At 47.6% G+C, this 14,997-nt stretch overlaps 2 protein-coding genes and 1 pseudogene across 2 annotated transcripts; all 3 read left to right on the top strand.

Annotated features, from left to right (window-relative positions):
• Positions 1-4,785: 4,785 nt before the first annotated feature.
• Positions 4,786-6,412, top strand: LOC127766375 (uncharacterized; annotated as a pseudogene).
• Positions 6,413-9,797: 3,385 nt separating this feature from the next.
• LOC127768143 (uncharacterized) lies at positions 9,798-10,775 on the top strand. The gene has a single exon (XM_052293677.1). The coding sequence runs from the start codon at positions 9,857-9,859 to the stop codon at positions 10,583-10,585; it is 729 nt and encodes a 242-aa protein (XP_052149637.1). The 5' UTR covers positions 9,798-9,856; the 3' UTR covers positions 10,586-10,775.
• A 674-nt stretch (positions 10,776-11,449) lies between these two features.
• LOC127768144 (uncharacterized) lies at positions 11,450-13,218 on the top strand. The gene has a single exon (XM_052293678.1). It carries the CDS (start codon positions 12,685-12,687, stop codon positions 13,150-13,152), a length of 468 nt encoding a protein of 155 aa, XP_052149638.1. The 5' UTR covers positions 11,450-12,684; the 3' UTR covers positions 13,153-13,218.
• The last annotated feature ends 1,779 nt before the right edge of the window (positions 13,219-14,997 follow it).

Genomic DNA, 14,997 nt, shown 5'->3' with positions numbered 1-14,997 from the left:
CTTTGAGTCCGACTAAGCTGCATACAAGTGGTTGTAATTAATATTCCTTTCTTCCAGCCAGGCTTACTGGGCACTTCGTACCATCAAAGTTCTGAATAAAAGTGAGGGGCCGCCCACGCTATCTCCAACAGCAGAGATCTTAAGGAAAAGACTGAGTTGAATATAGAAGTCAAAGTTTCGATTTAGTAAGCATCAGTCAGCTAAGCCTACCTTACTTACCATACTTTGTGCATTGGCAAATGTTGTTTAAAATGCTAGACCTGCGTTCTTAGAAATCTTCCCCGGTCTAGGCGGATTCGATCGATTACCTACAAAAGATCACAAAGTAGCGTAGCAGGGAAAGAACTGAACAGAATAGATCCGCTGCCTACTATACAAGACAAGTTTCCCGTTCCGGTTTCGGCTTGAGGGAAGTGCATGAAATCGATTCGATGGTTTGAAGGACTTGTTTAAGAAACATGGAATGGATTCGGGATGAACCTAAGCTAATTGCCTTGATTACTTATCAAATCAAATTCACATTCTTAAATCACTTTCTCTCGATCTGCTACTAAGAAAGGAAGAGAAAGACTGATTGCGATAGCTCCCCGGTGGAAGATGGTATCAAAATGCAAATAGATATGTTCGGCAGTCAACAGTTCTTTCTTCTCTCAAAAATGTGGTAATTAGGCTGCCTCTATGGGGTACAATAGGTGGTTAGTTGGCTCCCTGTATGGTTGGTACCTGCTTTCCCGTAAGTCCGTACGGAGAATCAATGCGATGAATACAAACAATTTACTATCGAAATCAAAGCGAAAAACGAAAAAGGAAACGTTTCCGTGTTTGTTAGAAACCCAGCTCTTTCCTTTCCCTTCCTGACCTTGAAACTGGCCGCAAAGAAAACCAACGCTTAAGACGCTATTGGAGACTAGCGTGGGGCCTTGTACACACCGCTCGTCACACTATAGGAGCTGGCCATGTTTGAAGTCATTACCCTTAACCGTAAGGAGGGGGATGCCTAAGGCTAGGCTTGCGACTGGAGTGAAGTCGTAACAAGGTAGCCGTACTGGAAGGTGCGGCTGTGTCAATCAGGCCCTTCCTTCTGTCAAACAGGCCCCTGCTACTTCGGAGCCGTCTGTCAATCAGGCCCTACCTTCTGACGTAGCTAAGGAAGCAGGCAAAGGCGCGGGCAGCTTCAAATAGATCATATATTAATTCTCTCTCTCTAAAAATATAAAAAAAGGAGTCTGCGCACCGAGATCTGCCATAAAAGGTCCAAGCCATAACAAGTGAGAAGCTATACGGCTCAATTCTAATATAATTACCCTAATATAGCTGGCTCTTTGGGGTATTTGAATATTCTCCAAGAATTCTGGTGCATTTACCATTATTGCTTCTGAGGCTCTACACATTTACAGAGCTTACCCCTGTCCAGTGTCTGGCAGAACGTTGGGGGCTTCAATCGTCGACTCGTTATCCCCATCTCAGCCCAGGCTAACGGAGCCTGACTTATTCAGGGGAGAGAGTGGAGCCTATCGAAGCACTCTTGAGAGTAAGATCCTTGGTTCCTCTTCATTCTCTACAGGGGTCTCTGCCCACATGGAAGCGGGGCAGAGATGGATAAGATCAAACACGGGAATAAGAAGCATTTTAAATGCCTTTTTGCGTGCAGGTACTGTCCAGTTGAGTCTGCTTTATTTCAGAGCTTCTAAGGACCCAGTGCGCGGAGCCCCAACGAGGAAGGTGTTAGTGCTTTCTCATGGGGTCAATAATACTAATCCCTCTTTTTGTGCCGGGAAGAAGATAAGAAAAGGTGAAGCCTTCTCTTGGTAGACTGATTTAGTCTTAATAGTATTAGTGTTGGAAGAGGGCAGTCCCAAATGAAAAAAGCCATTTCTCGATCCCAAGAATCAAGCTTTCATCCTTTTCCGCTATCGTCAAGACAAACCTTAAAAACATTCCACCTCGACTATTTCATCCACAGAAGCGTATCTGACAACTATGTCATCATCGTTTTTTTCTTCCGAAAGCTAGAAAGGGCCTATCTAGTGCTTGCATTTCGGGGTAAAGTAGCTTTCCCTAGCTCTTCCGAGTTAGTGGATCCGGAGGGAGGCATTGAAGGGCCTGGGTCCCCCATTCCGTCCCAGTCGGACTCGGAGAAAAGCATCTCCCAACAAGATTTGAAAAAATCATTATCCCCAACCTAGGTTCCAATCTGAAAAAGGTGTTGCCGAAAGCTTACCCTCTTCCACACGGATGCTACAGCCGCTATCACTTTTGCTGGGGGGGAATTACAGAGTTCGCCTCTCGACATCTTGTTTGGTAAACGGAATTTGGACCCAGGCGCCCTAGTGTTGCCTAACCGTTCCGCATCTTCACAGACATGTCTATTTCACCGAGTCTCTCTCCGAGACAGTGCCCAGATCGTTACACCTTTCTTGCGGGTCGGAACTTACCCGACAAGGAATTTCGCTACCTTAGGACCGTTATAGTTACGGCCGCCGTTCACCGGGGCTTCGGTCGCCGGCTTCCCTGTCATCAGTTCACCAACTTCCTTGACCTTCCGTCTGCGTGCGTGGGAGCAGCTGAAACAAAGAAGAGTCTGGTCCGCTCTTCATTCAGGCCCGGCCCGCGTCCATTAGGTGTAAGGTCACCTGGGATAGCCAATAGGTAAGGATAGCCAAATGAGATATGTAGGTACAGCATGAGTTTAAGCAGCTGCCGTATTAGTAAGCTAGCTGACATATTGATCTTGTCTTTTCATATCCGGGAGGATTTACTTGTTGATCAACCTGTAGAAATCTTCGGTACACGGCCTCTCGGCTGTTGTGTACCGCCACCTCTCGCCACTACTCCCTGTGTCATCGGTTTGATGCTCGGTCCCAAGCATGACTTTTGAATTTGGCTTGGGACACCCCCTAGCGAAATGACCGAGCCCACCACCCGCCCGACATGTTCCGCAGTTGCTTCAGCAGCATATCGAGAAAGACGAGACCGCAGGACGCGGAGATCAATTGATCAATATGCATATCGAGAGTTGATGGTTGACCGCCGCCCCCCTTGTCCTGGGGGCTCCCCGGCCGGGGAGGCAAAGGGGATTGCTATCTTCACCCTTTCTCCTTTTTGTATTCAATCTAAAAATCGAGTCCAATGAATTTGGTTAGGGTTTTGAATTGGAGTGGTTGAGTTAATCTTTGCTCAAGCAAGTATTTTAAACTTTGGTGGTCTGTCTTTATAAGAAATGGTTTCAGCTGAAGGTAATGCCTCCATTTAGACAGACACTGCCATTAAAATTGCCATTAGGGAAGAACGCTTAGTGTATCCGCGGTGGGTGAATCTTAGGAAACTCGCCTTGTCCGAACAAAAGCGGGAGGTAGATAGGTGGTAGTTAGAAGGATTCCTTCGGGGAGCTGCTTCTTCCTCTGGATTCCCTTCTTCTATAGACAGACCCCCCCCCCTTTGTATAAATATTTCGCAGTTCGAATGCAAGTTTGAAATATTGCCCTGCTCTTTCTTTTTCGGCACAAAGAGCTCCTCCTAATTCACTAATTTGTAGGAAGATACTGGACTTTTGGATTTGAAAAAAGGTAGGTCGCATGAGCCACCATAATGAGCATTTAGACTTGACCAAACCGCGACAGCATACGGACATTAGAAGCTCTGAAATAAAGCAGACTCAACTGGACAGTACCTGCACATGACATACGGCTGTAAGTTTTCGATGAAATCTTTACTACTCTGTCTGCCAAATTGAATCATGTATTCATTCTAAAAAAATTCGAAAAATGGATAAGAGCCGAGAAGTCTTATATTATGAACCTTCGATTCTAAAATTCAAATTCTTCTACACACTCATATAATGCAGCAAGAGTTCCCCACTACCAAGTAAGCTCTTTCTACTTGTTCACCTGGATGAAAACTACCTGGCTTTGTTTGGCTACTTTTTTTATTGGCTAGTGTGATTTTATATCTCAGGCTAGACTCGCTTGAGCTGTCTTACATTAGTGGGGCTATATGTGAATCGCAGAGGTCTGTAAATTAAGGCAATAGGCGGGCACATTTGAAATGCAGCAGTAGTGAGCTCCTATAGAAAATCCACCCCCCCAACGCAAAACCAGATATCTGGCGTCCCTTAACTAATCAAAACCGGTCACAATAGATCCTTTGGTGGTTTTGACACCGGTTTTGTCCTACGTGGCGGCTGAGTCAGCATGGGACCCACATGGACCCCACATGTCAGGATGCGGCAGCGGCAGGTTGGCGCCCCTCCTCGCCTCCTCCGGCAACAACACCACCCCGCCACCGCCGCGCTCCCTCTCTGGCGCCATCACGTCTCCCAACGCGATCAACGCCGCCTTCCGCTCCACCGCGCAACTTCTGACACCACCGCGCTGCCTCGTCGATTCCCACAATGATGGGAACTTCAAGGACGGGATGCGGCATGAGCCAGCCACGTCGCCTCCTCCTCTCCCGCCTCGCCCCAGTGGCCTCCTCCCCAGCCGCCGGCCAGCTTGCCCATAGAAGAGAAGAGCGAGAGAGAGAGGAGGGGTAAGAGAGATGACGTGGCATCCTGATATGCGTGGTCCACGTGGGTCCCACGCTGACTTAGTTGCCACATAGGACAAAACCGGTGTCAAAACCACTTAAACACTTATTGTGACCGGTTTTGATTAGTTAAGGGACGACAGATGTATCATATCTGGTTTTGTGGTTGGGGGACGATTTTGTAACTCGATGACAAGTTGAGGGACCTTCGATGTACTTTTTCCAACGTATTACGCATTTACGCCACCACTTGCGATTGCGATGACCGTATGGCAAGTCGCAACACTGCTCACTGCACGCACATTTCCAGCACGCGCAATCGAAGAAGAAAGGTTACGAGCAAAGCAGATCGGGGAAACTGTTTTAATAGCTCGAGTGGACGTCCACCGGTATTGCATGTCATCTAAATGATTATGAAAAAAGTTAAAAAAATATGAACAAGATAGATCAATATGTAATATATCAATCCGCAAACATGCAAGTTAAAATTCAACTTCTACAAGTTGTAACAAAAATAAGAAACAAAACTCAAATTACAATATGTATATTTACAATTAAATTTGTTATTTTTTTACAACTTGTAAAAGTTGAATTTAACTTGCATGTTTGTGGAGTGATATATTACATATGGATACATCTTATTATTTTTTTTGAAAATTTTTCGTAACCATCTAGTTGACATGTAATAAACGGGTGGACGTCCACTCGAGCTATTAGAATCCATCTCGGAGCAGATCGATTTTCACCACGGTACACAAGTGCATAGATCCAAATTTAAGTTCCGAAATTTCGTATCGACGCAGCTCGATGCCCGCCTCAATCAAACAAGTCCCCTACCATTCTCTCTCCCACCCGTGCGTGCGTGCGTGCCGTACTTGCCGGTCGCAACGACGACGATTCATCACAAACCATGGTGCAGTTGTCCAACGCGACCCGCATGCATGCAACCACGACACTATCATCACCACAATTATATACACAATTTGCTCTCGATCGTGTCGCTCGATCGACGACGACGATTCCACTATCCAAGTCCAAGTCGAGCTCTCATCATCCCGCGGCGGCGTGCCGGCGAAGAGGAAGAAGAAAGAGCTCTCGCTCCGGACTCCTCCTCCTCCTCTTCTTCGCCCTCGCCGTCTATCTCCTCGACCTCTCGGCCGGCCGCGGCGGCGGCCGGCGCCTCCGGGGAGGAGGAGGATCAGTGGCAGCGGCGGCGGCTCGCTCGGCGGCGCGACAGGCCGGCATCTCCGGCGACGACGTGTTCCTCATCGACCTGGACGGCGGCGAGGCCACGCTGGCGGCGCACCGCCACGACCTCTCCTTCGCAGGCTTCGCCAACCGGAGCGGCCACTGGCACGTCTTCCGCGGCGACGAGGGCGCCATCCCGAACGCCTGCAGGCGCCGCCTCCCGTTCCGCAACACCTACCGCGACCTCATCGGCCCCAGCCTGCCGCTGGGGAGAGCGGCCGCGGCGGAGGCCACCGAGGCGATCGCGTCGTACGACGCGGACGCCGCCGGCGAGGAGGAGGCGGCGGCGGCGGCGCTCAGGCGGGGCGTGGCGGCGCCTGTCGGTGATGCTCGTGGAAGCCATATGCGGCTGAAGCCGATCGGGGAGACCCGTGTCGAACGGGTGGCGGGAGAGCGGCGAGGCGCGTGCGTGGCGGCCGCCGAGCACCTGCCGTACATCGAGCACTGGGACACCATGTCGTTCGAGGTCCTCCGGTAGAGGCGCACCGGGAGGTGGGACGGGGCCGTTCACCGAGCTGCTGAGGAGGCGCGCCGGCATCCGCAGCGCCGGCGAGGCGCTCGCCATTGCCAGCGTGCTGGCGAATCCCACCTTGGCGCAGCTGATCCTGGCTCACTCCACCACCTGATGCAAAATTGCAACCTCTCTCTTTTCTACTGCTTGCTAGCATGACCGCATCGCGCGTGCTGTTTAACTATTTGAGTAATTGAGTTGAGTATATATCATTCCGGTCAGGAATCTCGAGTTTCGAAATTACATGACTTTGTCGCTGTCACGTGAATATGATAGAATATTTTGGACTCACATGTAAGTATTAAAGGCACGGTGACTTCAATAATAGAGGATCTCAATCTAACATATACATGTGATGTGTTTCGTTTTCTAACACCAGTTTGTTTGACTATGTGGTTGTTTTGAGATCACGGGGAAATAACTTAAATAATTTCTTTCGGCAAACGACGGAAAAACCACATTTCTCTGTGGTCTCGGCTATTCCTATAGGTATATGGTGGTCGCTATTCCCATAGGTATATGGTGTGTACCACATAGAAATATTTTCTAACAGTAATTCATATTTTTCCCGATGGTTTTCGGCAAGTGTAAAAAAGACATTAATATTAAGAAATGACCTAATATCAAATAACTAAAAGGAGTGTGGTTTCGAATCCAAGTCATCTAGCCCTCTATCTTGTAAAGCTAGCCGAAAGACCCCCACCATCTTCGGCCAGTGTAGATTAGATGGTCTGGTAGTGATTTATTATATGAACATGTGTGTGCCGTGTGCGCCTCAATGTTGTTCCATTATTCACCAACTGACCATTTCCATCTTCATGTGCATTTGCATCACATCGTGTTTCAATTTTTCAATAGGAACTGCCAGGAAATGAAATTTCATGAATTAACCCTACAGCTTCACACCTTAATGGAGGCTGCTAGTCACAAGTTTTTCATCAATATGAATGCATCAAGCCATGAACACCATTCATAACGTATACGTATGAAGCGGCAGCATACGAAATAAAAAATAAAAGCTTACAGACCACGAAGAATATACGGCCGGATCAGCTTACAAGGTATGCGGTTCCTAGGGTCAATCAACACAAACTACTCCCTCCATTTCACAATGTAAGTAGATTCATTAATATCACTATAAATATAAAAAATGCTAGAATGACTTTGTTGACGAAAAAATCGAACACACCGGTCTGAGAGATCTGCTTAGCTCCTGTGCAGGTCCAAAGATTGATGAGATGCGGGCGTGCCAGTCAGTTTGATCCTGCAACTGACAAGATATGCAAATAGTAGATCAAAACAGCCGATCGGCTGACAAGCCGATGGAGTAGTTCCAGCCGATAGCCGATAACAGCTGATGTCGATACCAGCCGATAGCGATAGGTTTTAAGCAATCGGTTGATGATGATATAATAAAATAACAATATAGTCCTGTATAAACCAATCGGCTAGCAATGATATGATAAATAAGCATCAATCCGAGGGTTAAAGCACACATCGGCTAGAGGTCCGATATCATGAAATCCACAAGATTAGATTAAACAGTGAAACTTTTGTTGTCATCGGCTAAATCCAACTTTTATGTATATGCAATCCTTATAAGCCGATGCAACGTCCAGATAACTCACCGGCTGAAACCTCGATGAAACCCTTATTGGCAATCAAGAGGCAGGCTAGAGATTATGGTTCTAAGCACGACTTAGTAGATCAAACACAATATCTAGACAATCAAGCCGTTGACTGATTTTCAGGGTGGTAGATGCCTAGGCTAATCTAATCTAGCAATGCGATTTAGCCGATACCGGCAGAAACCCTAAAGCGAGAGACAGCCGATAGAGCTAAATTGATATGCTAAGACTAGATTAACAGAGACATGATAAATAGGTAGGCAAATATATCATCCAAACCAGAGCAATCCAAGAGGTCGAATGTACTGATGCAGCCTTGAACGACGCCGACGTAAACGATACAATTGCCTGGGCCGACGGAACATTGGACTTACCCCTTCGCCGGAGATCGAACACCAATGCAGCCCCGCGTCAGGTGCCAAGTCCCACCGGACGATAAAAAAAAGTAGAAAAGGTAAAAGGTGGCGATGCGCCAAATTGTATTGATCGTGAGGATAGATTACAATGACCCCGGGTGTACATATTTATACCCATGGGTTGATACAAGTCTTTGTCGGACAAGAAAGAAACATTCCTAAAGATAAAAGGAACAGATAAAGTCCTTATAGGACACTAAACATACTTTTCTAAAGATAAAAGGAAACTAACAAACTATTTCTATTTAATAGATAACTTGCCATGCCGCATTCTCTTTAAACTCGGTCACTTATGGATAAGCTTCCGTTAGTAGATTGATTTCCTTAGCCGAATATAGCAGGAATCTGACTATTGGCGACTTGATAGCTCCCATCGGCTGATCCCGAGATGCTGCAGCCGATAATGACTCTAAGCCGATGACGTCTTTGCCGATTACCAAATTTCACTGTTAACAGACTTACATTGTGAAACGGAGGAAGTACTAAGATATTGACCTGGAGTCCTGGAAACCATATACCTCGAAAAAATATTGACCTGAAAACCATAGATCTCGAAAAAAAAATGCAAGCTCTTTTCTTGAATAGTTGTGCAAAAAATAGTTTGTACTTCGATAAATTGGTAACCTGGGAATGGCCAAACAACACATACCCACCACACACTAGATATGTGCTTCCACCTCCTAGCGAAATGCATGGTTGGCCAAACAACACATACCGCGTGCTTTGTCACCACACACTAGATATGTCCTTTAACTTATTAGTGAAATATAGATACACAAGAAAAACTGAGATATCTTATCTAATTAGACGACCTACGAACATCTCAAATCGTCGAAATGGAGTGTAACCACAATGGTTTATGAATGATGGACAGCACTAGCAACCGGTAAGGGACAAACGAAAAAAAAAAAGGAGTCTGCACCCTCTTCCTCCTCACGACATGGAAAGCTTGAAAGTAGAGATGGATCTTGGAAAGTATTTTCTACATATGGATGCTATCACATCTAGGAGTATGCATGTGGTTTAAATAGTTACTACCTCCTTCCCTAAATGTTTGACGCCGTTGACTTTTTTAAACATGTTTGACCGTTCGTCTTATTCAATAACTTTTGTGAAATATGTAAAACTATATGTATACATAAAAGTATATTTAACAATAAATCAAATGGTAGAAAAAGAATTAATAATTGCTTAAATTTTTTGAATAAGACGAACGGTCAAACATATTTTAAAAAGTCAACGGCGTCAAACATTTAGGGATGGAGAGAGTATATAAAAAAATAAAATTCATACTGAACCAGCGGAGTCATACAATTAGCTTCTCCCAACAGTGCCCGGGGTCCTGGCCCCACCTGTCATCCCCTTTCTCCGGAGAGGTAGAGAGGACACGCTCTTTTGACGTGCCAAAGCGATCGAGCTAATATCTCTCTCGTACTTATATTCCAGTATCACACTTGCTCAGAACGAAGCTATAGCTAGAGAGATTGGGAGAAGTAGGGGTGCAAGCTGATCGATTGATCGATTTGGCCATGCATTTCCAAGCCGCCTTCTTCCTCTACTTCCTCCTCGACCTCGGCGGCTACCGCAGCGACGTCCTCTCCGTCTCCGACCTCGAGCCGCCCTCCGACGGCCTCTTCGTCGTCGGCCTCACCGGAGGCCTCGACGCCGACGAGCTAGCCGCCGTGGCGCTCCAGGGCCACGACCTCTCCCTCGCCGGCTTCGCCAACCGGACGCGCCACTGGCACGCCTTCCGCGGCCGCGAGGGCCTCGTCCCGTCCGCGGCCAGCGTCCTCCCCTTCGGCGGCGACACCTACCGCGACCTCATCGGCGGCATCCGGAACCTCCCCGGCGTCCCCCTCGGCCGCGCCGCCCGCGTGCTCTCCTCCTACGACCCGGCGGCGTTCGCCGCCGAGGGGAACGAGGTGGAGGAGCTCGGGCGGGCGCTGGCGGCGGTGACGGTGATGATCAGCGAGGCGGCGCGGGTGGAGCCGATCAACGAGACCGTGTCGAGCGGGTGGGGGGGGGGGGGGGGGGGGGAGGAGGCCCGCGTCGCCGCCGAGCACCTGCCGTACATCGAGCACTGGGACACCATGTCGTTCGAGCTCCTCCGCTTCAGGCGCACCGGGAGGTGGGACGGCCCGTTCACCGAGCTGCTGAGGAAGGACGCCGGCATCGGCGGCGCGGAGGAGGCGGGCGCCGTCGCCGGCGTGCTGATCGATCGCGACCTGGAGGAGCTGCAGCTTGCTCACGGCATCTGATCACTGCAGCTTGCAGTGCTTGCTTGCTTCATCGTCTCACGCGCGGCTGCTCGCTGAATAAAAATATTGTTGTGTGTTGTGATGTTGTGTTTTGTGTTTTCAGATCAAAGTGTTTAGAACTTAATTTGGTGAGCCGCCTCTGACAATTATTATGCAGTAAATGTTTTGTGCCTCAGTGCTGTTTACTGATGGGAGTTCCGTTTCATACAGATTGGTATTGTGATGGTTAATCCAAATTAAATTCAGCATCAAAATTTCATGAATCTAACTGCACCTTTGAGAGTGTTGACACATCACATCTACAGCAAATTAACAGCTGCAAGCATTGTTGAACATACTGTCAAAAAAAAGAATATGGCTCCTACGAAAAAAAAGAACTGTTGGATATGTACAGTGGTAACAGATTTCTTCTTTCACCGTCTGCAAGTTAAGCGGCCGCCAATGATTCTGTTACACTTCTAGTTGCATATACTGTTTGAAAACACAATCGATCAGCACGAGCGTCAATTCCAAGTGCCAAAGTGTTGGACCGAATGGGGATACTTCTTTTACTGGACCTGTTCTTCGGCACAGGCTTGATACTCCTTGTTCAGTTCATGAGGATTTGGGACATTTGCCAAACTCATTCTAGATCAGAGCAAGGCACGAGGATTTGGGCATTAGCCAAACTCATTCTAGGCCGGCCACACGCTTCTGAAATGATCAAACAGAAGCGTCCAAACAAATTTCTCCGTTTTCCTTCTGCCAATGCAAATGGCTGCACGGATCATCGGATGATTCAAATTCACACAAAATACGTTCCAATGTGTGTGCCACCAGATCATGCGCAAAAAATCTTGTATACTCATGCCCCACCTGTCTAGGGGTGGACAGAAAAAGACTGAACCGAAATGACCGAGACCGAAACCGAACTAACCGAGACCGAGAAATTCGGTCATAAATTCGGTATGCACTTTCAATTAACCGAATTTAGTTCGGTCAATCGGGTCTTGAGGCTCGGTTAACCGAATTGAAAAAAAACCGAAATATATCAGAGGCCCAATACCACATGTGACATCTCAGCGCACTAGGCCCAATACCTCATCACGTGAGCAACAACCACCTAGTCCCTGCTCACGAAGCCACGATCTTATCCTCTGCAACTCCCTAGTCCCGATGCCCGACGGTGCAGCACCGCCCAACGCCGCCCGACGGAGAAGCGCCTCCCAAGAAGGTCGTGCGGCTGTGGCGATCCCTGCCCAACCCGACGCACTCTAGCCCGGTCGCCAGCTGCACCCTGGTGGACGGTGGTGGAAGAGACCTCGCTGGCGGAGGACGCCGGCCGTGAGCCTGTGATTAAAGCGATGGCAGCCGCGGGTAGCCGGGAACAACGACGATGGGAGACGAGATGGATGAGATATGGAGCTTTCGGAGGGGCGATGGAGATCGACGGGATCCAAGTCACAGTAGGATTAATTTGCTTGATTTGCTTCTTTTCTCTGAGTCGTGCTCTACCTGCTACTTGCTCGTGGGATCATCATATTGCTGTCGACCTGTCGTTCATCCGAGCTGCTTTGATTCGATCTGAGTTGATTTGATTCATCGATTTTTTTCTGCTGTTCAAACCACAGTTAGTGTTACGGTTAGTTCGGTTTATGACCAAGACCGAACCGAACAAACCGAAGACCGAATCGCTCGGTTCTGAGTTTTCTTGAAGACCGATCAGTCTTGTGATTCTAAAGACCGAATTTTTTAAAAGACCGAAACACCGAACTGATTTTTTCGGTTAGACGGAATGCCCACCCCCTACACCTGTCAGCGGCTCTACTTTTCGCCTTCGCGGTCAAGAGTTTCGCTCACGCCGATCGCGCGCGGCGAGCCACCGCCGCCTCCGGCAACAAACTCGCCGCACACCTGCCACTCCGCCGAGATCTCACGCCGCCCTCTTGCCGGGCCGGCGGATAAATCGCCGCCCGCTTGCCCAAGGTTTGCACGCATTCCTCACTCCTCACCATGGCCGCCGCACCATTCCTCTTCGTCGTCCTCCTCCTCCCGCTCGTCTCTCTCAGCGCAGGGGGCACGTCGAGCTGTCCCCCACGAGCCTGAGGGGCAAGCTGTCCATGGTGGACCTGCTCGACTTCGGGAGCGGCGCCGGGGCGCTGGCGGTGAGGGTCGACACCATGTTCGTCGCCGGCTTCGCCAACCGGAGCGGCCACTGGCACGCCCTGCGCGGCAGCGACCACCTGTTCCACCGCGGCGACCACCACCACCAGCGAGCACGGCCCCTGCTGCTCCGGCCGATCGCGCGGGCCGTGCTGGAGGCCAGCCGGATGGGGAGGGCGCCCGCCGGGGAGCAGGCCCGGATCGCCGACGAGCACCTGCCGTACATCGAGCACTGGGACGCCATGTGGCACGAGCTCGGGAGGTGGAGGCGGCGCGGCGAGTGGGGCGGGCCGTTCACCGGCGTGCTGAGGGAGCGCGCCAACATCGGCAGCGCGGAGGAGGCGCTCGCCGTCGTCGGCTGGACGTTCCGGCAGTCGGCAAAAGCTGCTCGGCGACGGCTCGGCGGCGGCGATGTGCCGCACTGAGTCTACTGACCTCTATGATAAACTGTTAAAGTTAGTTGTAGAGTAGTAGTAATAACGTTTCCATTAGCGACAAGTTCTCGTTCATTTGTGTATGTGTGTGAGTCCACAATTTCCAGCAGCAGATTAGCTAGCGCCTGTGTTCGATTGTTGGGTTGGGAACCCATCCCCTCTACACGAAAAACGGAACCGTTCATTAACGCGCGATTAATTAAATATTAGTTATTTTTTAAAAAAAAATGATTAATTTGATTTTTTAAGTAACTTTCGTATTAATTTTTTTTAAAAAAAATACACCGCTTAACAGTTTGAAAAGTGTGCGCGTGAAAAGCGAGAGAGTGGAGGTTGGGATCCTGATGGAACGAACGCGGAAAAAATGCTGTGTTGTTACGTTTTCGTGATTATGGTGTGTGCTATCAGCATTCGACCAGTTCAAAACAATATTTTTGCGTGAGAGAATTGCTTTTTCTTCTTTTCTAAGCTAGGCAAGGTGACTGCAGTTATTGGGGGTGGTTTCTTCTTCGAACAAGCAAGCCAGATCAATACTTATTTCCTAGCTTAACTAGCTTAACAAATTGAAAAGTGGTTGCATATTTAGAAAAAGATATTCACATAATGTTATTACTCACAGTCATGTGGTCTGTACTTAAATATCCAGGTGCTTAATGCAAACATATAAATTCTTTTGTTTCTTCCCATGAAACGCTAATTTTCCCTATTGGTTTGTTGCTCCCCACCTTTTTTAACCCTATACCCTTCAGGACAGTTGGTTGTACAGTGGTTTAAGGTAATGTTATTATATTATAGCCATTATATCTGAAGTGAGCTTCTTCCTTTCTATGCATTCGTCTATCTTCTAAATCTGAATTAGTAACCTGTAACCTCACAATGCCAAAATATTTGCAACTGAAAACATAGGTGACTTTCTATAGTCCACCAAAGAGTGATGGCAGGATAAAAGTGGTTCTTCTCTACCATGTTGATTCATCCCAGAAAGCTTCTCCAATCACTACATCCTATTTTGCATTGAGTTAAAGCCAGTTTAGACACATCAAGTATTCTCACCCACTTTAGCATATTGCTAGCTTTTTTTAGCACTACAAAATTAATTGTGTTGTATATGCAGAGTTCAGGTCAAAATTTCCAATCCAACTATACACTCATTCATTTCTTACATAAAATGGAAATATTTGTGTGGAGCATTTCCAGAATACGAACAAGCAAAGTTTTATATAGTATCACAACTGTCTAGCCTTTTTAGTATAGTATTCCTTTTCACCAGAGTTGATATGGGAGAGAAATTACAAAACTACTCAAAAGTGTTGTAATTTTGTATCGATGTGTGATATTTAAGTATCTTAATCTATCAATTTGAAATTACTGTCATTGGCAAGCATTGATGATTGGTAAGCATTGATATGATCGTTCCTTAATATCCTTTCCTTTGCATTGAAAAGACTACTGGGAAGTAGTATTCACTTCTTATCACTGCTTAACACTGATGCAATACAAAGCTGGTCTGATCCTTCACAATCAAGTGACACAATAGTTTATCGGTACACGATGTGTTGATTTCTCTACTTTCAGATTTATGTGCCAAAGCAAACTTGCAAACGACCTCCTGTCGTGTGTACGAGATAATGGTAAATAAGTCTCTTCAATATGTTGAGATAATTATGTTTGATACAATGTTCAATTGTTAATTCTCTTGAACCAGTTTGAGCAATTGTGTATACTCAATTCAGCAGCATCATGGTCAGGCGCGGCAATATTTCTAGTTTTTTCTTTTCAAAAAATGCATGATGTTTAGCAGTCTAGGAGCATACGTGTGAAAATTGCGAGAGTTTT

Source organism: Oryza glaberrima, chromosome 3 (assembly GCF_000147395.1).
Source record: "Oryza glaberrima chromosome 3, OglaRS2, whole genome shotgun sequence".
Taxonomy (NCBI): Eukaryota; Viridiplantae; Streptophyta; class Magnoliopsida; order Poales; family Poaceae; genus Oryza; species Oryza glaberrima.
The sequence above is the reverse complement of the archived record's forward strand: the minus strand, read 5'-3'. Positions and strand labels throughout refer to the sequence as shown.

Coding starts and splice junctions, on each gene's coding strand:
- LOC127768144 (XM_052293678.1), top strand. CDS start 12,685: ATGGTGGACCTGCTCGACTTCGGGAGCGGCGCCGGGGCGCTGGCGGTG.
- LOC127768143 (XM_052293677.1), top strand. CDS start 9,857: ATGCATTTCCAAGCCGCCTTCTTCCTCTACTTCCTCCTCGACCTCGGC.